The 16,503-nt window shown below is 46.8% G+C and overlaps 1 protein-coding gene across 1 annotated transcript in view; it reads right to left on the minus strand.

Annotated features, from left to right (window-relative positions):
* Positions 1-16,503, minus strand: part of SFXN5 (sideroflexin 5) — a 216,136-nt gene that overhangs the window by 128,355 nt on the left and 71,278 nt on the right. The window contains exons 4-6 of the mRNA XM_043981949.1: positions 4,412-4,438; positions 3,784-3,838; positions 1,198-1,223 (exon numbers count right to left, since the gene is read on the minus strand). Coding sequence (XP_043837884.1) covers positions 1,198-1,223; positions 3,784-3,838; positions 4,412-4,438 — 108 coding nt within the window. The remainder of the gene's footprint in view (positions 1-1,197; positions 1,224-3,783; positions 3,839-4,411; positions 4,439-16,503) is intronic.

Raw genomic sequence — 16,503 nt, forward strand, 5'->3', positions numbered from 1 at the left:
AACCAGATCCCTAATCACACAATCCAATTCAACACGATGGTGTGTGGCTAGCACCTGCTGCGTTCAGGGCTCTGGGCACCATAAGATCTATGTGGACCATCAGCTCCTTACTGTCTTTTGCTTCGTTATATCCCTAACAGCACATTGTACATAGTAGGTGTTCAGTAGATACTTCTTGACTCAATGGATGGATGTTTGTTGAGCTCAATTCACAAAGCATTTACCTACTGTGTGCCAGGAACTGTGCAAGGTACTGGGAAGGAGAAGAGATGAGAACAAGCATTTATTAAGTACTTACTATATGGCAGTCATTGTGCTCAGCACTTTACAGATATGGTCTCGTTTGATCTTCACAACAACCTTGGGAAGTAGGTGCTATTATGATCTCCATTTTACAGTTGAAGAAACTGAGGCAGCCAGAGGTTAAATGACTTGGCCAGGGTCACAGAGCTAGTGTCTGTAAACTCTGGGCTCTGTTGTTGTTGCTGTTGTCTTTGAGTCCCGTCCAACCCTTCATGACCCCATTTGGGGTTTTCTTGGCAAAGATACTGGAGTAGTTTGCTGTTTCCTTCTCCAGCTCATTTTACCAATGAGGAAACTGAGGCAAACGGAGTTAAGTGACTTTCCCAGGGCCACACACAGCTAGGAAGTGTCAGAAGCCAGATTTGAACTCTAAGTTCTCCTGACTCTGCCTGGCACTCTATGCACTATGGCGCCACCTAGCTGCCGGTGCTCTATCTCGTGGTGCTGGGGGTGGGGTTGGGGGGTTTCAATGCACAGAGGTCGGGTAGAATGTTAACATGGGGAGCAGCTGGAAGTTCCGTTTGGCTGGAATGTAGAGTATGGGAAGGGGAGTGAGTACTGTGAATCAAGCCTGGAAAAGTTGGAGCCAGACTGCAGAGGGCCTTAAATGCCAAGCTGAGGAATTTACATTTTTCCCCACTCTGGCAACAGGAAGCCATCGATGGCTTTTGAGCAGAGGAATGACAGTCCCACCATCCTACACTCAAAGACTGTACGTTCCTTGAGGATGAGAACCAAGTCTACTCTCTTCGTTTTCCCCCACGGGATCTAGGAAAAGTCCACACCTACAGAGGCTTACAAGGCACATTGGCTGGATCAATGATGGGTAAGAACCTTGGGGGTGGGGGGTCTTATGTAATGGCAGCTGGAAGGCAGGCTTGCTAAGATACTTACAATGGGTGTTCCAAAGGGGATGTAACCTGTAGGAGAAAGGAAAGGACAAATAAGCGAATGAGTACCTCATCCTTATTTCCCAAGCACTCTCATATGAAGAGCCTGGGCAGTGCTGACAAGCCCAAGACTTCCTCTGAGAAATCAGCCTGGGTTCTCCATTTTAAACTGCCTTTTCTGGGCATTCTGAGATCTACCCTGGACAGCAACAAGAGGGATCAGGGGGACATTGGGAGTCCAGGCACCATCAGATGTGGAGGATACACAGCCTTTTCCAGAGGCACGGGAGGTAGCAGAAGACCTTCCCCAATCTGGACTCCCCCTCCCTTTTGCAGCTTTGTCTCCCTCTCACACACAGTAGACACCCTCTCCAGCCAGGCCAGTCTCTTTGCTAGGCCCCCTCCGAGTGTTGGGCTCACAGAATCCCCCCAGCCTGGAATGCACATCACTTTTATTCCCTCTCCCCAGGCTGCTCTCCACCAATGTCATTATCTTCTCATGGGTAGAGACATGGCAAGGACTTTAGAGAATATGCCATCCAAACTCCCCATTTTATAGACAGGGAAACCGAGGGCCAGGGTAAGAATTAAGGTACATCATAACTCCCAGATCAAGATGGACTCTTGGAATCCATGGAGACAGTTGAGGAAATGAAGGCCTGGAAACTGGACCTTCAAGTGACTAGCCCAAGGTCACAAAGGTATCCAAAGTCAAGGTCAGGATAAGAACCCAGGTTGTCCAACTCCAGCACCAGTAAAGGATGATGTAATAGATAGACCCCTGGCTAGGAGTGAGAAAGACCTAGGTTCAAATCCTACTTCAGATACTTAAGAGCTGTGACCTTGGGCAAGTGATTTAGTCTCTGTGTGCCTTGGTTTCCTCCTATGTAAAATGAGGGAGTTGGACTTGATGTCCTTGAAGTTTCCTTCTAGGGCCATAAGATCTTATGACTTGGCCAAGATGGCACAGGCAGTGACTGGCAGAGTTGGCCCTCAAACCTACCTCCTCCAAGCCCAGCACCTTTGCCATCCAAAGTTGTCCATCCTTTAAGGCTGGGATCAAGACCCAGTTGTTTGAGGAAGCCTGCCCTACCCTTCCTGCCCCTCCCCCTTCCTGGTAAGTCCAGCAACATTGGCTTCCTCCTGCTCTGACCTCTAATACCATACCCATTCAAGGTTCCAGCTTTGCATATGTAATCCCCCCACTAGACCAGGCGATTCTTGAGGGTAGAGACGTGTGTTCTTTTGTCTTCTCCCTTCCCCTCTAACAAAATGAGTCCCTTCCCTCCATGAAACATAGACCAAAGCTTCCCTATTCCAGGAAGCCTTCCCTGATTATCCCAATTGAACCCATGCATCACAGTAATACCTCATTTATCCAGAAATGAGCTTCCTAGACAACTAAGTGCCAAGACTTTTCCATTTCAGCCTATTTCATAGGTATTGAATACTTTGTCTTTTTTTTTCTTTTAATACTTTGTTTTCTTAAAGAATACTGTGAGCTGATCGATTGGATGCTTTCTGGGTTGCTTCACACAGTAATTCCTTTTAGTGCGATGACTAGTGTAAATGGCATTGGCTGGAGCAGAGGACATAGAAGGTTGGCTCATCTGGGCTGAGCCAGGAGGAGGTGTTGGGCAGGCTGTGAAGGGAGGGCAAACCCAAAGAAGACATAAGAAGTGGGGGCCCATGGATGTGGAACACTGCATATTACATTTAACTTTTGCACTGTGTTGAGTGGTTTTGCTGAACTTAAAAACAAATTCTTTGTTAAAAGAGACTGCCCTTTGGGAGGAGAGAAAGGGAAGGATACAGGCAGGGGAATGCTGGTAAATGTTTAACAAGCAGCTACTTTAAATGCACATACACATGCACCCCGAACACACTTTCCAATCTGCATTATTAACATTTTCCCCTCACTTTTTAAAGTCTAAGCAATCAGAAAAAAAATAAATTATGCCCTGATTTGTGGCATTTGTGTAAATGTTCACAATGAAAATTTAACACTAGGCTCTTGTTAGCTGGTTTGAGCTGGCACCAACTTATCCCTGGATGCATGGGGGGTGGGGTGGCAATGCAGCAAAGACTTCTATATATATATATATAAAAGACTTCAATATATGTGTGTGTGTGTAGATATAGATATAGATATAGATATATAGATAAAAGGAAATAAAAAAGGGCAAGAAAAAGGATTGGGAGAGGTGCACTTTCCAAGTGGTTGGTCTAGCTTGAGAAGGGGTAGCCACGGTTGGTGGAACAACTAAGCAGGGTATAAACCTTATGTCTGTAGGCAGGGGACTGTGCCCTGGTGAGGGCTGAGCATGGATAGCATCATATGGGTACTGACAGTAGGAAGCCCAAAGGGAAGAACAGAGGCAGGGTGGTGCAAGGGGGAAAACGTTGGCTATGTTACAGGATCTGGATTCAAATCCTCCCTGTCATATACTACCTAAGGGACCTTGGACAAGTAAAAGGTTCTTCATCTGCATGTGAGGGGATTGCTCTAGATGACCTGAAGTGACCTTTCAGGCTCTGGTGCTGGGGGCTTTGGCTTCCCACATGGACAGACAGCTCCCCAAGGGCTCACCTGACATCCTAAAAGGCATGAAGATCTTCTCATTGGTGTCCGGGTGCAGGATGGCCTGCAAGACAGTCAGGAAACAGCCCAGCATTGAGACTGGGGAGAGTTCAGGTGGGGCTGGGGTTGGGGTAATGAGGGAGATGCCTCAGTGGAGGAAGAGAGAGGGAAAAGAGAATGAATGCCCCAAAGAAAATGCATATGGTCAACCATGGCAAAGCAGGCCCTGCTATCCTGAGCTAGTTCATGTGACAGTGAACGAATTCAGGACACACAGAGTTCAGCTTCTTTGGACCCTCCCACGCTGGCCGTGCCTAGAGCCAAGCTCTGGCCAGAGCCTCTGGGATGCACAAGACTGATTTATTGCATGGGTTCTGACCCTAGCAGAAGGCACCAAAGGCAGCATTTGGGTTATCCATTCACCCTTTTCCAATGGGAGCAAAGAGGAGAGAGGAAGTTCACAGTAAACCTCGCGGACACTAATGGAAGGAGGCGGGGCTGAGCTTCTTCAGGAAATCCCCAGTGTGGTCTGGAATGTAGTTCATGAGAATGGGGGAGGAGAGGAAGGGACTGGCCCACAGCTAGGGATGGCCTGAGAGCCATCAAGGTGAGGGGAAAGAATTCCAAATCAAATTACCTGCTTGATTTTCTGAGCACTCCAAAGCTGAAAGAAAGAAGAAAAAGAAGATAGTGGAGTTTAACTCAATGAGGAAGTTACAGTGTATACTAACAAGGTGTTGGTATATTGACTCGAGAGATACAACAGAAGCTAGAGCCTAAATTGTGGAGCTGAGAATGAGATGGTGACCTGAGGCCTCCCAGCTGAGCTTCCTGGCTTTCTGTAAGACACAGCTCAGATCCCACCTTCTGTAAGGGTTCTTTCCACTTCCCCACCCCAACCCACTGCCTTCCCTGAGATTATCTCTGTATATATTGTGTACATACGTAGCTGTCTGCATGCTGGTTCCTTCCTCAAACTGTGATTTCCAGGAGAGCAGGGGTCATATTTTTTCCTTTTCCTTGTAGCCCTGCCTGGCAAATAGTAAGTGCCTAATAAATGTTGATTAACTGGGGGCGGCTAGGTGGCACAGTGGATAAAGCCCTGGATTCAGAAGGACCTGAGTTCAAATCCGACCTCAGACACTTGACACTTAGTAGCTGTGTGACCCTGGGCAAGTCACTTAACCCCCATTGCCCCGCAAAAACAAAACAAAACCAAAAAACCCCCCAAAACCCCAAAACAAACAAAAACATAAATGTTGACTAACTGAATGAACTGTTGACTAACAAAAATTAGTTTTCTTATGTCTTATCCAGTTGTAAATTGTGGTCGCTCAAATATCACAGACTAACAGCCACTTGTCCATTTTATACCCAAGAATGGTCTCTTCGTGACATGATCATACAACCTGTATTTTGCAAACCTCTAACAGGGGGAATATACAAGATCATACATTCCATTTTCGGATAGTTCTAATTGTTAGGAGATGTTTCTTTCCATCAAACCCAACTTTGCTTCTCAGGAACTTCCAGCCATTGACCTGCATTCAAATTCCAGCTCTCTCATTTATCATCTGTGTGACTTTGCATCTCTCTAGGCCTCAGTTTCCTCATATGTAAAATGACAGATTGGACTAGATGACGTCTGAAATCCCATTAAGATCTAAATCTACTATTCTAAGAAAGTTTCAAAACCAAATTAATTCTCTTTCAACATCACTAACAACAAAGTCCAAGCGAATTAGCATTTCAAGCTGAGTTTTAAGGCTAAGAAAAGCAGACTTAGCCCAGGGCATTCCCAGAGCAGGCAATGAGTCAGTCCATCAACATGCATTTATTAAGAACCTACTGGGGCAGTTAGGAAAAAAAGAAAAAAAGAAATGGGAACTGGAACCCAGGTCTTCCTGGGGACTCTGCACCTTCTCATTGAGCCATCCCAGTTACCCTTTTTGTGTCTCTGTTTGGGTGTTAATGAGTTTGGATGTTACAGAGGGGACATAAGGAAGGGGAGGTGCCCTGTCGATCCTGCCTGAATGAGTAGGCAAGAGATGAATAGGTAAGAGCTCTGCCCATTCCCCTAATGGACCAAATGTTAGGGTCTAACTTGGGTGCCTGAAGTATCTTTTGAAATGTTCCCTGTCTCCATTGCTGCCTCATCTAGAAGTACTAGCACCATTGGAGCTTCAGGCCTTTGGCTTCACCATTATTCTCTCTGGACCAAAGACGCTGGGAAGAGGGAGGGACACTTTCAGGGTCTGACTCCTCATTGTAGATGAGCTGCTCATCGTCATAATGATCAGTTTCTTCCTGGGGCAGCGAGGATCATTGGATCATAGAATGTGTTGGGAAGGACCACAGAGGTCATCAGTTCCAATCCCCTCTCTGCACTGTTGAAGAAACTGAGGCCAAGGGAAGTGATTTATTTGTCCAAGGTCATACAGCTAGTAAGTGGCAGTCAGGATTTGAATCAGGAACCTCTCACTCCAAATCCGACTCTCTTTGCACCGCACCACATTGGACAAAGAGGAAAAGTGGAAAGGAGAGGTAGGAGCCCTGAAGGCAAAGTGGTTCTTGTGGGGTTTTCCCTTAGGAGAAATCAAATCTTCCGCAATTTGCCCAGTGGCTTTGTCCTATGCTAGTCAGCACCAGCTGTTTAAATAACCCATCAACCAGCAGGGGGAGCCAAGCAACCTCCTCATGGGCAAGTCTCTGGCCACTAGGTAAGACCCCACCTTTTGGATGATCCAGGTCACCTGTCAAATGAGGCTGTCCTAGCCTGGGGTGTCTAGCCTGGGGAGTCAACGATTCTGATTCTGGTTCTAGGGGGACAAAAATAGCCTGCTCTACACTAGGGATAAGGTGCAGGGCTGAGAGTCAGGAGTATCTGAGTTCAAGTACCACTACCCCAACCTTTGCACTCAGGGCACCTGTTCCCAAGGATTGTTGCCAGGTGCAACTGAGTTAGTATAGGTAAACATTAAACTACTATCTGAACATCAGCTGTTATTACAACCTCTTCCTTGGTCTCCCTGTATCTCACTTCTCCATTTTCCTAGAATCCAAGATTCTCTCCAGAGTCTGGAAGCTGTTTTGACCTCATTACTCCCTAGCTCAATGAACTCTGGTGGCTCCCTGTTAGCTCCAGGACCAAATATTACAGGACCACTAAAGTGCTATTGACCATATAGAACCCGATTTTTGCCCCTTCTCTATGTACCCTCAATGCCTTAGCACAGTACCTGGTGCAGTGTTTATAAATGCCTATTGACTTCACCTGTCACTGCCCTATTCAAGAAGATTCTGTGGCTCCCTATTGCCTTCAGAATAAAATACGGACTCCTCCTTGGCATTTAAAGCCCTTTCCAATCTGGCTCCAATCTCCCTTTCCAGACTCATATCATGTGCCTCCTCCTCTTGACACACTCAAATTTCCAGCCACAACTGCCTGTTTGATGTTTCCTGTTAAGGTCATTCCATCTCCCACCTTCATGCCTTTGCCCAGCCTATCCCCCACCTCCTCACTGCCCCCTCTTGAAATCCCTGCCTTTCAGAGCTTGGCTCATGGGCCACTTCCTAGGCAAGACCTTTCTGGATTCTCCCCGATCTTTTAGTGACCTCTGCCAGGTCACTTCACATTTACTTTGTGTGTGTGTGTGTGGGGAGGGGTCAATAAAGGATAAGTGACTTGCCCAGGGTCACACAGCTAGTTAGTGTCATGTGTCTGAGGTCGGATTTGAACTTGGGTCCTCCTGAATCCAGGGCCAGTGCTTTTTCCACTACACCACCTAGCTGTCCTCAACTTCGCATTTATTTTAAATATAAACCTGGTGTTCTGTACAGTTTTACTGCCTCAGAGTCAGGAAGACCTGGGTTCAAATCCTACTTCTGCTGCATGTTGAATGTGCCCCAAGAAGGTGCTGAGCAGTGATGGTAGGAGTTTTATAAAACAATGAGATAACAGGTCTGCTGTAAAACCCAAAGAATTTTGTATTTTCTTATCTGTTGTTCCACCCTTCCCCCAGAGAATGTAAGCACCTTGAAGGCAGGAATGGCTTTCAGTTTTGTTGCGGGTGGGCGCTTGTGGGCGCGCGCGCAGAGAGTGACAAAAATAATGGACAGAGACAATGAAGCACCTATCATGTGCTAAGGCACAGGAGATAGACATACAAGCAAAGATGGTCCCTGCCTTCAAGGCTGTCACATTCTAATTGGGGAAGATAACTGGTAAAGGGGATCTGGGAGGAGCTGTGGGGGGGGGGGGGGCACGGAAGTGGAAGGGGCCTGCCTCTTGTCAAGAGAAAGCTTTTAAAAGCTCACCTGCAGTGCCTGGCAGTACTGGATTCCAAAGTTCTAGTGGGGGCAGGGAAATGGGACTGGCTGGAGTGGAGGTAGGTGGTGCTGAGTAGCAAAGTTGGGAAGCTCAGCACAGCACTTAAGCCATGCTTACGGAATTATTATACAGTGATAAGCATCATTAGTATTAGGTGACCCTAGTCAGAGCTGCCTATTTCTTGTGTTTGACTAGAAACAAGGAGAAAGTTTCTCGCTGCAGTCCCCAATGAACTGATGCTACAGATATATACAGACAGATGGTGGGGGGAGAGTGGAAGAGAGACAGACGGATGGACAGTCGTGTTACTGGCAGGCTCTGTTTTCAAGTACTTGACAGAGTTAAACCAAGAAGTTGTTGCCCTCTGAGGACTCGGTCTCTCTCATTTGACTCTCTCTCCACATAGTCGGCCACATCCCAGCAGGTGCTACCCTCATTAACCAAGATATATCAATTACTTCCTACAAGCCCAGCAGAAGGTTAGAAGGTGGTGAAGCCCACATTCAGTGGGCAGTTTCTGGTCTCCTGATCATACACAAAGCACAGCAGTATTGGAAGATCCTGTGCAGCAGGGGAACACCGAACCCAGGAGAAGCTGAACCAAGTCTCAGCTCTTTGGCCCTTTGTAGGGAGACAGAGTGGTGCAATGGGTAGAGACTGTGATGTGTGAGAAAATAATGGGATTTGGCAGATACTCAGAGGCCCACCTGGAGATTCATCTAAACTGACTGAATTAAGTGAGTGATTGACCTTGCTGATTAGCCTGCTTCAAGTTAATCAGATTGTAACCACACCTAGCTGGCCCTTAAGGAGGTGTTCTCAGAAGCTAAGGACTTTGAACTCAACTCCAGACCACCTTCAAGTCCAGTGAACCAATGGATTTGATGATGTCTACCAATCAGCTTGAAGCAGTGTGTAAGGACTACTTCTGCTCCAGACCTATAAAAAGCTTCCACACTCAAGTTTGAGGGGCAGTTCATGATTGAAACAGGCTCATGGCAGAGGACTTGAGAAAGAACCTGAACAGGCTGGAACTCTAGGCTAGATAGGCCTTTTCCTAGCTTTCTGAACTCCATGTGAATACCTGGTATGCTTTAATAAATGCTTAATGCCCAAAGACTGGTGCTAAAGCTTCTAATTTAAGGAGACCATCACAGATGTAGAATCAGGAAGACCTAGGTGTGATTACTTCCTTGGACACTTTACTGGCTGTGTGGCCTTGACAAATCACTTCATATCTCTCAGCCTCAGTTTCCTCATCTGTAAGGTGGTGACAGTAATAGCACAGGGTTCTTGTAAGGATCAAATGAGATAATATACTTTGCAAACTTTAAAACACTACTGAAGGGGCAGCTAGTTGGCGCAGTGGATAGAGCACTGGCCCTGGAGTCAGGAGTACCTGAGTTCAAATCCGGTCTCAGACACTTAACACTTACTAGCTGTGTGACCCTGGGCAAGTCACTTAACCCCAATTGCCTCACTTAAAAACTAAAACAAAAGAACCTACTGTGTGCCAGGTGCTATGCTCAGCACTGGGGAAACAAAGAAAAGCAAAAACGGTCCTTGACCTTAAGGTGCTCACAGTCTAATGGCCAACAAGCTTGTAGAAACAAGGTATAGACGAAATTAAACCAGGAGTAGTCTCAGAGGCACATGGTATGACATGAGGGAGCTAGGCAAATTGTTTACTGCTCCCACTGGTCCCTCACAGTGCCTGGAATTCACAATAGAATGTGAGCAGCACCAGAGATGTCAGAGACCATTTACTTCAACACCCTCATTTTATAGAAGAGGAACAAGGCCCAGAGAGGTGCAGAGATTTGCTCGTGGTCACACAGCCTGAGCCAAAATAACAGAAATACAGTTAGAAAGGGTATCAGAAGCTGTCTGGTCCAGCTCATACCTGATGCACAAATCCCCTTGGGAATACCTGATCAAGTGGCCATGCAACCTTTAAATGAAAACCTCCAATTATAGGGAAACTCACTGTCTCCTCTTCCAGTGCTGGACACTTCTAAATGTTGGGTTTTCCCTGAGTTGTGCTGAAATCTATCTCTCTGCAACTTCCACCCCCTGGATGCTAGTTTTACTCTCTGGGTGCCCAACCCATGTTGTGGGAGCTTGGGTGAGAAGAAACTTGACCTCTCCGAGACAAGCAAAATGAGCCTACTCCTTCTGCACTGGCCATTCAGAGACCTGCCTGCTAATCAAGTGAAAAGCAAGCAGTTCTCCTTGATGAGCTCATTAGCCAGTTGAGGAGCGAAGCTGACCACACATCCTTCTAGAACCATGGGAGTCAGGGAGTAGATGCTGGCATGCATGCTATAAAAGCTAGGGGAATTTAATGCAGGGAAGGGAAATATCATGGAAGAGCATTATCAGGGAAGGCTTCCTGGAGGAGATAGATGGCACTGGGCCTTGAAGGCTGTATAAGATTTGGAATAACACTAGCTGTGTGACCCTGGGCAAGTCACTTAACCCTCATTGCCCCCCCCCCAAAAAGATTTGGAATAATAATGAGCAGAAGTCAGAGGATTATAAGACATGGAGCTGGAAGCAACCTTGGAGATCTTTTTTTTTTTTGGGTGAGGCAATTGGGGTTAAGTGACTTGCCCAGGGTCACACAGCTAGTAAGTGTTAAGTGTCTAAGGTCAGATTTGAACTTGGGTCCTCCTGACTCCAGGGCTGGTGCTCTATCCACTGCACCACCTAGCTGCCCCCTTGGAGATCATTTTGACCAGGGTCCATTAGCTTTTTTTGTGGCATAAGTCTGGAGAATCCCATGGACACCTACTCCAAGAAATTCTTTTTTTTTTTAATTCACAATTGAAGGAAATGTTTAAGTTAGTAAAAGTTAGTAAAAATAATGATGTATTTTTTCTATCCAAATTTATGAATTCCTTGAAATCTACCCATGGATCCAGAATGTTAAGAAGGCCTGATCTAGTCTAACCCCCTCATTTAGAAAGAAAATTAAGCCATCCCAGCAGCAGAACAAGCACAAGAAAAGATATCAGTTGTGGTGATGGACATTTCTGTGGTGTACTTTAAGTTGCAATGCTGTAGCAAACCCTGACACAGGTTCAGATTTGCAGAGGACTTTAAAGACATTCTTATTGGAAACAAAACAGGAAGATGTGGGTTCAAATCCTGGCTCGGACACTTCCTAGCTATGGGACCCTGGGCAAGTCTCCTGACCTCTCTGGACCTCAGTTTCCTTTGCTGTAAAACAGGGGATTGGACTAGAAGTCTCTAAGGGCCCTTCTGGCTCTAAAGCTGTGATCCCATAGACCTCTGCCATAGCCTTAGAGCCAGGAAGACCTGGGTGCAAATCCCACCTCTGATATATATATATGACTGTGTGACCCTGGACGAGTCACTGGGCAAGTGCCCCAGCCAGCTCTCTAAGACTTTTTTTTTTTTTCCCACTCTGAGACTTTCAGTTTCAGAAAAGGTGCTGACCTGTGCTGGTAGAGGGAGCTCCTCCCCAAGATGAAATCACATATCTGCTCAAAAACACCAGGAAGAACACAACCCTGTGAGGTATGTGCCACAGCTAGAGGGCGCCAGAGTGCAGGGAGCGCCAAGCCTGGAGTCTGGAAACCTGACTCCCAACCTAAGTTCATTCGCTTCCTAGCTGGGTGACCCTGGGCAAGTCACTTACCTTCTATTTGCCTCAGCTTCCTCAACTATAAAATGGGGATAATAACAGCACCTACTTGAAGAGTTGTTCTGAGGATCAAATGTGATATTTGTAAAGCACTTAGCAAAATGCCTGGCGCATAATAATAATTATTGTTGTTGTTTTTATTGTTATAGCTAACATTTATGCAGCATGTACACAGTTCTCTTCCTCTCTCACTACAGGTTTTATTGTTCCCACTTTACAGATGAAGAAACTGAGGCTCAGAAAAGAGATGTGACTTGTCCATGGTTCACAATTAATAAGTGGCTGAGCAGGGATTTGAACCTGGGTTGTTATGGCTCCAAATGCATTGTTCTGTCCCCTGTGGCTCCCTGGGAAGGGGGAGACCTTACCTAGTGCTAGTTCAGGCTGGATTGGATTAGTAAAAGGAGTGGAGGAGGCTGAGAGACCTGGCTTTGATTATGGAGTAGAAGGGAGGGGGGAGAAGGAAGGGTTAGAGATATGTGAGTATGTGAAAGAATAATTTTGAGAGGCACTCACATTTTATGGGTCTTTAAGGTTTGCAAAAGGTTTTCTATATATTATCTTCTCTGAGTCTCACAACTCTGGGAGGAAGCTTCAAAAGGGCACTGACATCTCATTTTCTAAATGAGGAAAGTGACTTGCCCAGGGTCACATAACTATCAAGAACCAAAGGCAGGACTTGAACTAAGGTCTTCTGGACTACACCAGGCATGTCCAGAAAGCATGAGTTTGTCACTGTTCTACCACTTACTAAATCTGTGAATTTGGTCAAGGGACTCCCCCTCTCTGGCCCTCAGTTCCCTCATGTGCAAAATGAAGGGGTGTGAGAAGATGGTCTTTGAGTCAGGTCCCTTGTAGCTCAAACATCTGAGATCCTCTGACCTGAAGAGTTTAAGCCTCGGTGACAGAGGATGGCAGCTGTTACTAGAAATGGGGATGCAGGGAGTCTATGGTCAAACTACTCTGATCTTGTCTGAACTGGGAAGCTAAGTAGTGTTAGGCCTGCTTCCCACCTAAGTATTAAGGACATGTTCTGGGAGTACCAGGCACTGTAGGAGATAGGTAGCAAATTACATTTGGGGGGGGGGGCAGGGAGAGGGTGTTATATTTGGAGTCAGGAGACCTGGCTTCTTGTCTATGTGACCTTGGGCAAACATTTGTACGTCTCTGAGCCTCAGGGTCTTCATCTGTAAACCGGGAAGACTGGACTAGATGCCTTTGACATTAAATCTATGATCATATTGAAACAGGGTGTCCCAAAAGTCTTAGTGCAGTCTGAAGCTTCATATGAGCTACTTTGTATGGAACTTGAAGGTCTTCAAAGTTCTTTCCTCAAAGGAACACTATGAGGTGGGTAGTAGAGGCATCATTAGGCCTGTTTTACAGATAAGCAAACCTGGCAAACCTGCTCAGCTGATCAGCGTTGAAATGGGAACTGGAAGGGGCAGCTAGGTGGCTCAGTGGATAGAGCACTAGCCCTGGAGTCAGGAGGACCTGAGTTCAAATATGGCCTCAGACACTTAACACTTACTAGCTGTGCGACCCTGGGCAAGTCACTTAACCCCAATTGCCTCACTAAAAAAAATAAAAAACAAAAAACAAAAAAACCCACAACAGCAACACTACTGAAGTGCTAGCTACTATTACTCAAGGCAGCTAGGTGGTACAGTGGATAGAGTACTGGGCCTGGAGTCAGGAAGACTTATCTTCCTGTGTTCCAATGTGGCCTCAGACACGCATTAGCAGTATGACCCTGGGCAAGTCACTGAACCCTGTTTGCCTCAGTTTCCTTTATCTATAAAATAGCACTTGCCTCCCAGGGTTGTTGTAAGCCCCAAATGAGTTAATATTTGTAAAATTCTACATAAATACTAGTAATAGTTAGATGCCACAATAACTATGACCACCTTAATGGGAAGGAACAAGAGGGAAGAGAAAGGGAGGGAGGAGGGAGGGAGGGAGGGAGGGAGGGAGAGAGAGAGAGAGAGAGAGAGAGAGAGAGAGAGAGAGAGAGAGAGAGAGAACAAAACAAAAGGAAAGGGGGAGAAAAAATAAGGAAAACAAGGCAGAAAAAAAGAATGGAAAGAAAAGGAGAAAAAAGAAAGAAAAGTGAGGAAGAGAAAGGGTGGAGGGACAAGGAAGGAAAGAGTGAAAGAAAGGAAAGGAGAGAGGGAAGTGGGGGGCAGACAATTTACTGCCAATGGACCATTTCACTCCAACAAAAGCCATTTCTCCCCTATGGGAAGCTGTCTGGTGAGGGGCCCTTTCATTGTTTTCTGTTGGGGGTCTGCTGGGGGTGGGGGGCAGCCCCTCCTGCTGGGCAGACGTGGCTAAAGCAGGGACCAGATTCCAGGGCCCATAGGAATGGGGGAACATAAGCAACAGGAAAAGGTAAAATAGGAAAGGTTAAAGGCTCCCAACTGTTCCTTGACCAGGAGGAGAGCAGCCCTCTCCCAAGCCCCAAGCAAGCCCCAACCCTCCTGCCCACACCCACCAGCCCCCATTCCTCCGAACAAAGTTCCCTCAAAGAACACTGCCTCATCTTGCCAGTTTGAGGGAGCTACCAAGCAGAGGCCAGCATCCCAGGCCTGGGCCTGGAACCTTTAGGGTCTCACTCTTCCAGACGTCCTTACTCTAACCGCCTCCCCCCCCCACACCCCGAGTTAGCCAAGGCAGAAACACTTTGCAGAGGTAGGAACACTCAGCGTCCGTCCTTGCTCAAACTAGAGTCCACGGAAGTCTGTCTCCAGTGGCTACTTCCCTTTCTGTGCCCTCTCCCACAAGCCCTGCTCAATGTCCCTTTCTCCCTGGGTACCCCTTATCAGGGGGGATATCAAGGATAAATTTGTGTCCTTAACAACAGTGTGGTGTGATGGAAGAGCCTTAAAGGGGTCCAGGGATCGAGGTTCAGATCTCAGCTCCAATACTTGTTAGCTGTATCACCCTGGGCAAGTCACTTCACCTCTGCCAGCTTCAGTTTCCTCATCTGTGAAATGGGGATAATGAAATCCTTTCCCCCACAAGATTGTTGTAAGGATCAAAGATAATGTGTAAAGTACTTTGCAAACCTTAAAACAGCCTGTAAATGTGAATTATCATCATCATTCTTTTTCCAGCTTTAGATCTACTGTCCTAGGAAGGCATCTGCCTGCATCACCTCTGCTAGCTAGGCAAAGCCAGCCCTGGCTGAGAAGATAGGTAACAGAGCCTGAAATAGAGGCAAGAATTACTTTAGGGAGCAGACAAGAGACCTGAGACATGGGAAAGGGAGATGGCACCAGCTACCTTGTCATTTTACAGGTTTGGGAGCAGTCACGTAAGATTAGAACTAAAAGATACCTGATAGAATTTACAGCATAGAACGGAAGCTTTTTGAAGGCAGGGGCTGCTTCACTTTTGTCCTTGGGGACTCCTTCCCCAGACACAGACCCACGAACCACTCATCCAACTCCTCCCTCATCCTTAACTCGGGGCCTTCCCGGGATGCTGAGAAGTCGAGTGGTTTGTCTAAGGTCATACAGCCAGCATTTATCAGCGGCAGCCTTGAGCTGGGACAATACTTAAGGACACTAGGGGGCGCCATAGCGCACAGAGTGCTGGGCCTGGAGGTAGGAAGGTTGATCTACATGAGTTCAAATCAGACCTCAGATACATCTCTCCATTAGGCCCCCTTCTCTCCTCTAACACTGACCCCACTCTAGGGCAGGCCCTCATCACCTCATGCCTGGATTATTGCAGCAGCCTTCTGGTGGGCCTGCATGCTTCATCTCCAACCCATCTACCACAGGGATCTTCTTAAAGTGCAAGTCCTACTCAATAAGCTAAGAGTACTTCCCTATGACCTCCAGGATCAAACACTCTGCTGGGGGTTCAATGTCCCTCATAACCTGCCCCCTCCTACCTTTGTTGGCTTCTTACAGCTGACTCCCTACCATATCCTCTTCCATCCTGTGACACTGGCCTCCTGGCTGTCCCCCATGCCTGGAATGTTCTCCCTCATCTCTGCTTCCTTTTTTCCCTGACTTCCTGGAAGTCCGGGCTAAAATCTCATCTTTTGGGGGCAGCTAGGTGGTGCAGTGGATAAAGCACTGGCCCTGGATTCAGGAGGACCTGAGTTCAAATTCAGCCTCAGACACTTGACAACACTAGCTGTATGACCCTGGGCAAGTCACTTAATCCTCATTGCCCCAACAAAAACAAAAACAAAAATGAACAAACAAAAAGCCCATCTTCTACAGGGAGCCTTTTTCAACCCTGCTTTATTCTAGTACTTTCCCTCACAATTATTTCCTTTTCATCTCATACGTAGCTTGTTTTTTGCTTATTTACTCGCTTGTCTGCTACCCCATTGGATTGTGAGCTCCTGGAGGGCAGGGCTTGTCTTTTGCCTCATTTTGTATCCCTACCCTTAGCACAGTGCCTGGCACACAGCAGGTGCTTAATAAATGTTTGTTGGTTGATTGACTGAGTGAAAGGTAGATGGGGGTTAGGTTGTAAAGGCCTTTAGATGCCAGAGGTATTGATAGCTGATCCCAGTGGTAACAGGGAGTCACTAGGATTTACTGAGTAGAGGAGGGACATGATCAGATGGGAACTTTAGAGCCATGTGGATCGGGGAGACCCTTGAGCCAAGGGGGACCAATTGGGAGGCCATTGCATGGTCCAGGTGACAGACAATGAGGCCCTGAACTGGAGAAGTGATCGTGTGAGTGGACAGGAGGGGATGAAA

This window comes from Dromiciops gliroides, chromosome 2 (genome assembly GCF_019393635.1).
Source record: "Dromiciops gliroides isolate mDroGli1 chromosome 2, mDroGli1.pri, whole genome shotgun sequence".
NCBI classification, from domain to species: Eukaryota; Metazoa; Chordata; class Mammalia; order Microbiotheria; family Microbiotheriidae; genus Dromiciops; species Dromiciops gliroides.